The sequence below is a fragment of the Gobius niger genome, assembly GCF_951799975.1.
Source record: "Gobius niger genome assembly, chromosome: 2".
In the NCBI taxonomy this organism is placed as follows: domain Eukaryota; kingdom Metazoa; phylum Chordata; class Actinopteri; order Gobiiformes; family Gobiidae; genus Gobius; species Gobius niger.
The window spans coordinates 25,253,230-25,264,290 of record NC_136853.1 but is presented as its reverse complement, the minus strand read 5'-3'; the positions used below and the strand labels follow the sequence as shown (position 1 = coordinate 25,264,290).

The 11,061-nt window shown below is 40.8% G+C and overlaps 2 protein-coding genes across 3 annotated transcripts; one reads left to right on the top strand and one right to left on the bottom strand.

Moving 5' to 3' along the window:
* The first annotated feature begins 42 nt into the window (after positions 1 to 42).
* On the top strand, positions 43 to 5,357 carry LOC306959739 (ubiquitin-conjugating enzyme E2 L3-like). The gene is made up of 4 exons (XM_079551928.1): positions 43 to 138; positions 2,177 to 2,272; positions 2,370 to 2,556; positions 4,681 to 5,357. The coding sequence occupies exons 1-4, from the start codon at positions 112 to 114 to the stop codon at positions 4,833 to 4,835; spliced, it is 465 nt and encodes a 154-aa protein (XP_079408054.1). The 5' UTR covers positions 43 to 111; the 3' UTR covers positions 4,836 to 5,357.
* Positions 5,358 to 5,511: 154 nt separating this feature from the next.
* On the bottom strand, positions 5,512 to 10,950 carry ckmt2a (creatine kinase, mitochondrial 2a (sarcomeric)). 2 transcript variants are annotated; one of them, XM_079552296.1, is made up of 10 exons: positions 10,887 to 10,950; positions 9,422 to 9,600; positions 8,805 to 9,003; positions 8,631 to 8,726; positions 7,806 to 8,027; positions 7,563 to 7,648; positions 6,639 to 6,762; positions 6,427 to 6,561; positions 6,182 to 6,307; positions 5,512 to 6,111 (listed from the first exon to the last, which is right to left on the bottom strand). In XM_079552296.1, the coding sequence occupies exons 2-10, from the start codon at positions 9,568 to 9,570 to the stop codon at positions 5,995 to 5,997; spliced, it is 1,254 nt and encodes a 417-aa protein (XP_079408422.1). In that variant the 5' UTR covers positions 9,571 to 9,600; positions 10,887 to 10,950; the 3' UTR covers positions 5,512 to 5,994. The 2 variants fall into 2 exon arrangements, with proteins under 2 accessions (XP_079408422.1, XP_079408423.1); XM_079552297.1 differs by lacking the exons at positions 7,563 to 7,648; positions 10,887 to 10,950 and adding an exon at positions 6,983 to 7,068 and having other exon boundaries at positions 9,422 to 9,680.
* Between the last annotated feature and the right edge of the window lie 111 nt (positions 10,951 to 11,061).

The window sequence follows — 11,061 nt, the reverse complement described above, 5'->3', positions numbered from 1 at the left end:
TCCCGCTCGGCCGGAGGGTAGCGCTGTTTAAGAGGAACGAACATCTGAAACAAGCGCAGAAGAAGAGAGAACTGTGAAGAACAGGAAGAAGACGGCAAACTCGTTTTCACAATGGCTACTACAAGGCGACTTAACAAGGTAAATTTTCAGAATTTCTGGTTAAAATCGTTTATTATAATCAATACAAACCATTTTATAGGTACGAGAGTAAGTGGTGGCGAGTCTTATAGAGTCTTCGGGGAGTTTTGTCTATTGTTAAGTCAAAATCGAAAGCATGATGGCAGTGCCCGAGCGAATTAACTAGTTATGCTTTTCAATGCCTTGTACCAGTAATAACTCCTCAGATTGTAACTTAATCAATACTGATACAACACAGCAGTTCGCTGTGTACATGATTGATACGGTATTTTATAGCAGGTTCGTTGTAGTAAATCTTTAGCATAGCTCAGTTTTACGCACAGTCACTGCAGCAGCGGCTCACTAAACATGGAACCTTTGGGGCAGGGTGCGCGCGAGCGTCTCAGCTTATTGCTTGGTCATGTACCATTTCTTTTACATCCAATTTGAATTACACGTCAGGCTCAATCGCCATCTGAACTATGTCACGTTGTAAGTCACGACATAGTTGCTATATTATACGTAATTGCAGTTCTGTTTTTCTTTTTTTCCTTTTTTTTTCTTTCAGTTTGCTAGAAAATGAAACTGTCACAGACTAATGTTTTGTGCTCTCGCCATCACAGCACAGCGTCCATGTTTATTGTAGCGGAAGGCACACCAACATTTCACATTATTGCTGTTGAAGAGTGAATATTTTTTATTTATAACCAATTCTGTTTTTATTTATAACCTATTTGAAGTGAATATTAAACGGTAGACATTTTTCACAACAAATGTGTTTTACATTTGGCCTAAATGTGTTGCTATTGTCTTGAGATGTTTGATATTTATCCTGGGCACAGTGTGTGACATCACAAAATGTACATAAAAGGGCTTTGTTTTGTGATATAATATAATAAAATACATGCTTGTAGTTGTATTTAGACGGTTGTAAAATAGCATTATATTGCTCCTTTAGAAATCAGGTGATGCGCATCACACAGTTCTATGAGGGTTGCTATGGTCCCAATAAACATACTCCTAACTCCTGAAGGGATTGAGGTCTGTAGTCGGGATCTGTGGCTCTGCTCTTGAGTGATTTAGATCCTACATTCAATGTAAGCAGCTGTAGCTACATGATGATAAATGACAAATCTGCTCAAATCTCCAAGAAACATTTCGGTGTGCCTCAGGATTCTGTGCTGGGCCAGGGTTCTTTGCTGTGTACATGCTGTAACTAGGTTACATAATAAGATGCCATAATATCAGTTTTCACAGTGATGCAGACAGTACTCTGCTCTATCTGGCGATTAAAACTTACCAGACGCTCATGATCAACTCAAAAAACTTCTTAGCCTCTTAGATAGTAAATCCTGGATGACAGAAAATTACTTCTGTTATTTTGTGATTCTGGTTAAACCAAATTTGTTGTTCTGGGTCATAAAAAGCATAGGGGGATTCTTTCTGCTCACAGCCTCTCCTTGGATGGTATCGCCATAACTCCAAGTGCCACAGCCAAGAACCCGGAGTCCATCTTGACCAGTACCTCTCTTTTAAACCATATAGTTTGAACAAAATGGTTTATATGGTGGTGCAACGGTCAGCGCTCATACCTCACAGCTAGAAGGTCCCGGATTGGATCCCCTGACGGGAGCTTTCTGTGTGGAGTTTGCATGTGTGCTCCCCGTGTTTTCTGTACTCTGGTTTCCACTAAAAACATGTACAATAGGCGAATCCTCCAGCCAGATGATACTGACCATTAGTCTGGCTCCACATCTGCACTGTGGTCGCCCACTGCTCCTACAGGTTGCCCCAGCGACATTGAAGGATGGGTCAAATGCTGTACAGATTTCCCTATAGGGAAAAATCAAGTATACTTTCACCATGCCTGATCCTTATGCAAAAAATTAAATGATACTGCTCCTTTATATTGGAGACTTGCTGGTGTCGTTCCGTTATATAATATATTGCCATGCCGTCTCTAGCCCCAGAGAGATGATTGATGCTCCAAAACACTGCTGACGGGTCGAATTGTTTGTTCAAACCCTGTGTTAATAAATCTGCTTCTTTTTTCCACCAGGAACTCGAAGACATTCAAAATACAGGAATCAAAAATTTCCGGAACATAATCGTGGACGAGACAAACATTTTGTACTGGCAAGGGCTTATTGTTCCTGTAAGTATAAAAGCAGAGATATACAGTGATTTACAGATATGTATGTATGATGTTCTTCCTAACATAATGCTAAACAAGACATTTTCTCTAAAATCAGGATAATCCACCATATGACAAAGGAGCCTTTCGGATTGAAATAGTCTTCCCAGCTGAATACCCCTTTAAACCACCCAAAATCACTTTCAAGACACGAATCTACCATCCAAACATTGATGACAAGGGCCAGGTTTGCCTGTCTATTATAAGCCCTGAGAACTGGAAACCAGCCACCAGAACTTGTCAAGGTATGATTGGAAACCGTATAATGATTCAACTGCACACTATTCCTCTAGAGCAGTGATGACATGCATGAAAATATATCTATATCTATCTATCTTGTGACTGGAGAGTCACCTTTTGAGGAAGGTTTGTCAAATAAAAAGATCCCTCGATGCTACTTTAAGTATCGATTTAGTATCAAAGCTAATTATTAATTTGAGCAGGTATCTATACTTTTTGTCCTTACCTCCAGCACACGCAGTGTCGCCCCTCCTCCTCTTACTCACGCAGCAGGATGGAATCTGTGGCTGAGCGCCAAACTTAAATTAGGGCTTAAATTACTCAAACCCTGAGTAAAGTTCTGAAACTAGATGCATCTATTGTTGAAATGTAGGATTTGATTACTGGTGCTGTACCAGGTCAAAAGGAGCAGGTGTTTCGATAGAAACTGTAGAATCTGCTAATGTGGCTACAGACGGTGTTTCAACATAACCTAGCATCGTTTTAGCATTTTTACTATGAACTTTGATGCTGAAAATGGAAAACATTGAATACAGTGAGAGGATAAAGCATGTGAACCCTGCATAAATTGGTCATAAAATGTGGTCTGATCTTTATTTAAATCACAAGAATGAGTAAATGGTGTCTGCTTGAACTAATACCACCCAAACAATTATACTATTTTATCATATTGTCATTGGGCATAACATGTAAATATTCACAGGACGGCATGGAAGAAGTGAGTACAGCCCCCAGGCTAAGGATGCTCCCAGAGCTAATTAGACAAATTTGTGCAGACTTTTAGAGTCAGGTGTGAGCCAACCTGAAGCCCAGTCACTGAGGTTTAGCTTAAAGCTGCCCTCGCCATTGAAAAACACACACTAGTTAAGAATTGTCCATTGTTGAAAAGCATTGTCTGATGTGCACCATGACTCACTCAAAAGAGCTGTCTGAAGACCAAGAATTGTTGATTTGTATAAAGCTGGAAAAGGTTACAGAACCATCTCTAAAAACCCTGATGTTCATCAATCCACTGTTAGAAAAATTGTTTACAAATGGAGACAGTTCAGCCCTGTTGCTTCACTTCCAAGGAGTGGCCGTTCTGTAAAGATGACTCCAAGGGCACAGGGCAGAATACTTCATGAGGTAAATAAAGAAGCCTAGAGTTTCAGCTGAAGACTTACAGAAATCACTGGCACATGCCAACATCTCTGACACGTCTACAATACGTAAAACATTGAATAAGAATTGGGTTCACGAGAGAACACCACGGAGGACTTAATTTCTGTCTATAATAACACTGCTGCACATTTGAAGTTTGTGAGAGTCATGTGTGGAGGAAAAATGAAGGCGCACACCAACATCAAAACCTTATCCCCAAGATACATGGCAGAAAGACCTGAGACCATCTGTCCAACAGCTCAAAAGAGGATGGGTGCTGCAAAAAGACAATGACCCAAAGCACAAAAGCAAATCAACTTCAGAATGGTTTCAGAAGAATTAAAATGCACGTTCTGGAATGGTCTGGATTAAAGAAACATAAAATAATGTTTTTTCCACCCCCTACATTAGCTATTAACGTTTTCCTCCTGCCCTGTTATTGTTTACATGTTATGGCCAATAAAAATATGATCACATGTAGTTGTTAGGGTGGTATTAGTTCACGCCGACACTGTTGGTCCCTTGTAATTTAAATGGATCAGACATAGGACATAGTGGGACATAGCATATCTATTTTTATTTTTTTCCTGTGTAAGGACATATGCATGGTGTTCAGGTGTGGTTTCATTGCTGAATAAAGTTTTCATTTTAAATAAGGAAAAAGATCCTGTGCATTATGGGTAATTGGTACGATTGAGCTTTCCAAAGAGGCGAAGGTTGAGCTGTGGAGGGAACGAAAGGTTTAGGTGAAGTGGAAAACTCCTTGATGGAGCTCTGATAGTGCAGATTCATCTGAAGAAATGGTTCAGCTGCAATTGAGAAAGAATCCTTGAAGTCCAAGCACGTTGCAGCACGATGTTTTTGGTTGTAAAACAAAATGTTGTTGACAATTTGGCAGACGGATTAAAATCCCAGCACCATTGGCATCATTGCTCTAGAGTTGTAAAGGTGTTACAATGGATAACATGTCTTTTGTTGTCTCCCTGTAGTGATTCAGTGTCTCATTGCTCTGGTGAACACCCCAGAGCCTGAGCACCCACTGAGGACTGACTTGGCAGAGGAATACACTAAAGACCGGGCAAAGTTTATGAAGAACGCTGAAGAATTCACAAGAAAATACAGTGAAAAGCGACCTGTGGACTGAGAACACATTTGACTCTTCGTGCCTGACATACATGAAGTTTCTACAGTCCATTGTTTTGGCACATGCCACACTGGCTATGACTGTAGAGGCAAGCTATTGCCTCTAGATGTTGGCTGTTATTGACTTTCTATATAAATGTTGATAATGAAGCAAATTGTTTTTCCCTGAGGCAATTTTCCAATAATTATCCATTAGTCCATGCCAACTGGTTTACATCTAAATTTTGGATCCAAATTTATTACAGGACTTCACAGTATTTCTCTTTTGCTTCATGTTAATTTTCCCCCACTCCCAATACACACCACTTTATATTTTCCCTTTTAATGCTAAGTACTGTGACAGTTCTGCCTAAATATTATGTTTTACTGTTTATGAAAAGCCAATTATGCTACAAATCTTGTGTTTTCTGTCAAGGTTACTATTCAAGAGTTTGTGGTAATCCATACTGTAATAGAATTTGGCATTTCTGGTGATTATAAACTTTAAAGTTGAGAATGTATGGTTTGATGTATATAAAACTAACACCTGAATACCGGTTTAGGCCATGACATTTCTGTGATGGTCATTTTACTGCGACAGAAGAAGTCAATATTTAGACGGTAAAAAGCAGCTGTTGGATAATTAACACATTAAAAATAATACAGGTTAATACAGGATGGAGACCTCTTAGATGTTTTAGCCTTAAGGCTAACATAAATTTGATGCCAACAAATGTAAAAATAGTGGCACAATCTGAACTAATTTTCTTTTCTGCACTAAGGTTTGTTTGCTTTTTGTGAACAGGAAATGGTTGTTACCACACGGTTAGCCTGTATGTCATACTGTAACATACCAAGGACCAGTCTCGATCATGTGCCGATACAGCACCGAGTCCCAGCCAAAGGATGGCGGTGTAGCTGCACATGAATGACACGGTCACTCTTTGAGGACAAGGACATGTTCCTGTTGGCTGAGAGGGGGTGAAAGAGGAAAAGTACCACATCAGTGTTTTATTAGTATTCTGTTTATTTTAATTAGGGTTACAATAAAGACCTAATGCGAGGGTGAAGCCTATTTGTGCTCAAGATGTATAATGATTAATGTAAAGCTAAATGGTCTCTGTAACAAAAACACAGGGCATGTACAAACCTTGCACATGGCTTTATGTGGGATGGAATATTTACTTTTTAAACTGAGGAACCGGAGCAGGGACTTTGATGTCCTGTCCCTTCTCTAGTTTCTTTTCACAATCAATCAGATAGTTGACTCCATCAACCAAAAGCTGGACCAGCTCCACCTAAATACAAACAGATTTAGTTAAAATATAGCGGTAACTTCCCATCAACATTACAGCCATCGACGCTGACCTCAGATTTGCCCAGGCGATCATTGTTAGAAATGTCAAACGTATCTCCTGTGGCTGCCGTGTCGACTCCCCCTGTGCCTCGCTTCTGTAGTCTCAGGTTGTTGAGAAGTTTAGAGAAGCGTGGGTCCTGTATAGAATCATCATGATCAATAGTTTTAATCAAGATTAAAATAAAAAACAAATGCATTTTTACAAATAAATAGATAAACTGTCATCTGATGTAAAAGCGGTTTTAATAGTTGTTACCTTGCTAAGGTTTGGCAGCCGAACATGCACTCCTGCCCTAAGGCCTGTGCCCAGATTGGAGGGACATGTAAGAATGTATCCAAGATGCTCATTCCACATAAATTCCCAGCCCCTCTCCTGAATCAGATGCTCCACCTTTGGGAATGATCATTAACCAGGTAATTTATAGACTAATGTATATTTTTAAATGCTGATGTTTTACTCTTCTTTACCTGTTTCAGTCCTCTGCAGAACCTTTCAAACACCCTCTTCATGTTGCCACCCTTCTCCATAGAGATGACTCTGGTGTGATCCTCTTCATTGATCCATATCAAGAAGGTCTTCTCATTGTTGTGCCTGAGGAGAACAGCAGGGGCCGCTAAAGTGGAAGCTTTTCAGGTAAACAGTGCTGTCATTCTGAGCATGACTCATCACAATTAGATTCACAGTAATACACGTACGTTCATGCTACACACAAATCTAACAAAGGTCAACACTACTTTAATGGTTGAAAACGTTGACATTGGAATGTCACACTGAAAACTACATGCAGCAGAGCACCACATGCTCAGCCTACCAGATGCCCCTGCCGTCTGGCCAGTCTCTGGCCATAAAGGCACATGTCAATAATGGAGACACAGGCTTGTCAAAAAGGAAGTGGTCCTATGGCCATTGGAGAGGACAGAGATGGGTTGAGTTAAACAAAAAAATAACAAGAAAAATGTAATACATCTTCTAATCGTTGATGGTTTTAATGTGTATTTTTCTGCAGCACTCAGAGACAAATATAATGTATTTTAATAATGATGATGATGATTATTATGATTACTATTATTATCGTCATCGTCATCTCAGCATACTACTACTACTACTACTACTGCTACTGCTACTGCTACTACTACTACTACTACTACTACTACTACTACTGCTACTGCTACTGCTACTACTACTACTACTACTACTACTACTCATTCATACTACTCATTATTATTGTCATTAAAATAATTATTATTTATTAGTAATTACTTATGAACATGTGCTCTACAAATGTTGAATCAGTTGTCTGTCAGAGTAAATGTAAACATTTACCATTTTCTGTTCTACACAATGTAATTCTATGGGAAATGGGACTGACGCGATTGAAGTTTTGGCCTTACCAGATCCCTCTGGCATCTGGCCAGTCCCGGGCCATGAAGGCCGAGGTAAGCAATGGAGAGACGGGTTTGTCAAAAAGAAAGTGATCCTGGCAGCATGAATGAGGAGACACGTGTCTGGTGATGAATGATGCTTGACTTTGTGTTGTGTACATTATTGTACAACAAGGACATTATTTAGACTTTGATTACATCTGTCTCCTGGTCTTGGTTGTGTATGTAATATAGAATAGACGTTGAACTTACATCAATCAATTGCTGCTGCTCCTTCTCTGTCATGTCACCCAGGCTATAGTAGCGTCCGGAGAGGTCGTCTTTCAAACCAGCCAGTGCAGTCACGACCACGCGTTCCACTTCGCGGCGCTCAGCCCTGGAGCAAGCTGGAGGCAGACTAAGACCTCGAATACTGCGTCCCGTTCGCACACGAGAGGACAGCACGTAGTTATCATCAAACACGCCATTGGTTATCTAAGGGAGAAGAGACTACATTAGAGCTACAGTAGGGAAGTATTTATCCCCCTGTGCTAAAATGTCTGACACCAAAATGTTCTCTTAAAACCCATTGGCTTATTTTTGCCTCTAACTAAACCACAGTCTGAGTTTTCTGAACGTTCAAATACAACACAACTATCATAGACGAAGGTTCTTGAGTGATCCTCTGTACTCTGTAGTTGAAGTGTTGTACGTTTCGCTTCGTTAGCGACACTAAAGCTCTCTGATCACAGGCGGACTAAATAAAGACCACCGGGAAGGGGTCACATGTCCCAGTCCCACTCCTCTCCTCCATCCCTGTTGATAAACAAACCTTTGGGTCTCTACGACTCTCACCTGATCCATTGTACTGTACGACTGAGACAAACTGCAGTGCTCTCCGTCATTGTCGTCTAAGCTCTCAGTCAAAACGGTATATTCCCTTGTATTATTTTATGTGGGGTAATGAATGTAGAAGATTTATCAATAGAAAGGAAATGTTGTTTTTTTTTAGAATCAGACTGCTTATTTAAAAGAGAGGAATAATTAAAAAATAAAGTGTACATAGGAGAGATTGATAAAGAATGTAGGAATAGGAACCTTGGATGCATCCAGGTCAGTTGGGTGCTTCATTGTTTTTGGATCATAGCCGTTATGTCTGTCGACAATGACAGGAGTGAAGAGGTCAGAGAACACCTAGAGAGAAGGTTAACACACAAATGTGAGCAGGTTATTTGTCACATGTATCAGAACCACATTAAGCTAAGGCCAAACCTCATAGCTCTCCTCGTCCCCAGCAACACAGCCCACAGTCTTAATAAAAGGGTGGCCTGGGTTGTCCACGCCTGTCTGAATGCACTGGTCCAAGGTCCAGTTGTTTGGAGTGACCTGGTCTCTCAGTTTGGCATAAATTGCTGGAGTCAGGGCTGCAGCCATGCAGTTGTTGTGCTTCCTCAGATCTGGATAGTCAGAGCTACAATTGGGACCAGATGGAGAAATGTTTGTAATAAAATGTAAGCACAATATCAATTTACTTGTGACTGCAAAACAGTTTGGAGGCTGCCTGTTAATGGATGGTGTGTGACATTGTGAGTGAGTCTAAAGCAGCGCAGATGAAACTTGAGAATGCCAGTGATCATAACTTAGTCCTATAACCTTTTTCACTGAGACGTTTCCATGACTCTTGTGTTCAAAGGTCTCTAAAAAGCAATTAGATGAAGAACTTTACTTTGGATGATTGGTATTGTCCGTGTTTTTGTGGAAACAAACTCAGAAGGGTGAATATGACTTTGGATATGTGAGCCATAGCTTTACTGTTTGTGCTTTTGTTAGTGGGTGCTTTGTGGTCTCTAATATCTTTTTTAGATGTGTCTGTGTTTTTTTTTTCTCACCTGGGCGGATACAGCTTCTTTTTTGCATCAGCGAACAGAGAGCCACTTTCACTCAACAGGAAACCAGTGGCCATTGTTCCAGCCCCCAGGCCGGCCAACAGGACTGCCCTGTTACGGCCTGAAATCAGGCGCGTGAAAGAGTTCGCCATCTTTGTCTTCTTTGTATTCTGGTCGACGAGCTGGAGATTGAAACAAAAGGAGAGCACATATGAATGGTGGGCAGTTTTGTACTGGCATGATGCTTTACCGCAGCGGGTGGGCACGTTTGCTTGGTGGAGGGCCGATTTTCTTCATCAAATGACCAAGGGCCAAAGTGAAGCATCACTTTCTACAAATGCCAGTGTTGCACATCATATATGGCCTAAATGGGTGTTTTAAAGCAATTGACAGAATTTTTCACATTTCTCGAGTACTTTAACAGGCATTTGATCTGATTTTGTGTAATATTCCTAAAAATCCTCCTTAGGTTAGAGGTTCTATGACAGAGGGTCGGTTTTGACCGCCGGGCCTGAAGTTGCCTACCCCTGCTTTACAGTAACAAGCTTAGAGTGGGGGGGCGGGGGAAAGGCAGATCCTCTTTAGCCTCATTATCTCTTAACTTACAAAATGACAGGTATTTTACTAATGCTTTAGAAAATAACCAAAGGGACAAGAGCAGAAGGCAGGTCACCATGGTTTTCACATTAAAAATCACATTTTGTGAGTGTTTGCATTCAAATGTAATACAAATGTTGCTTTCTGTTTGTATTTCGATAAAGGAGGCATGATCTCTGGCTTGTCACAAATGGCATGTTGTGTCTTAGAGGTTTTTCTGATTTTAGAGAAGGGACCAAGGACATCATTACTACTAGTTTGAGCTTGAAAGCTGCTCAAACTGGGAGAATGATGTATTGTTTGTTGCAACACTAACACCTAGGTCTCTGTCTACATCTTTATATCCCTTGAGGCAAATAATTTACTCAGAGGTTTTACCAACACACTTCAGTAGTTTGTTCATAGCTTATATTTATAGAGCGGTGTGGGTCTACATGTTGTGCCAAACCATCCCTGGCTCAGAACTCTGTGACATTCCGGACCTGTTACAGGACCAGATCCTCGTGACGGGAGGCACAGAGCATGGACAGCAGGGGTTTACTTTGCTACATCACTCCCCCTAATACTTTCATTCAGTAAATCCCATATTGTCACCACTTGCCAATTTGGAAGATGTGGTGGAAATGCATGTCCCAGAGAAGACAAGGTGACCTTTAATCTCACCATAGGTCACACACAGCGCCATAGTTATAGGTACAGTCTTTGTACAGGACAGAGTCTACACTTGACCAGAGCACTTGCTACAAATGAACTGACAAAACACAATTATCAACATGCATAACATAACATATTTATAGTGTACATCATGCATTACATTTTTCTCAATATAAAACTATTATATGTTTCAAAGAAGAACATTAAGGTACAATACCTGTGGAGTGCGGCTCAGCCTTGCAGAGGGTCTCCAGTTCAAGAGCTTTACAGTGGCCTATCACCAAGGCTCCGCCCCGTCTCAGAGGATTAGTTTCTGGAAGCCAATCACTGATAACCATACACAGGGAGGCCAGAGTGCAGCCAGAGAGCACACTGTCCTCTCTTCAACCTTG

Coding starts and splice junctions, on each gene's coding strand:
- ckmt2a (XM_079552296.1), bottom strand. CDS start 9,570: ATGGCGAACTCTTTCACGCGCCTGATTTCAGGCCGTAACAGGGCAGTC. Junction 8,028..8,630: donor CTGACCTGGATGCATCCAAG/GTTCCTATTCCT, acceptor CTTCTCCCTTAG/ATAACCAATGGCGTGTTTGA. Junction 6,112..6,181: donor ATCGCCTGGGCAAATCTGAG/GTCAGCGTCGAT, acceptor GTTTGTATTTAG/GTGGAGCTGGTCCAGCTTTT.
- LOC306959739 (XM_079551928.1), top strand. CDS start 112: ATGGCTACTACAAGGCGACTTAACAAG. Junction 2,273..2,369: donor GGCAAGGGCTTATTGTTCCT/GTAAGTATAAAA, acceptor CTCTAAAATCAG/GATAATCCACCATATGACAA. Junction 2,557..4,680: donor AGCCACCAGAACTTGTCAAG/GTATGATTGGAA, acceptor GTCTCCCTGTAG/TGATTCAGTGTCTCATTGCT.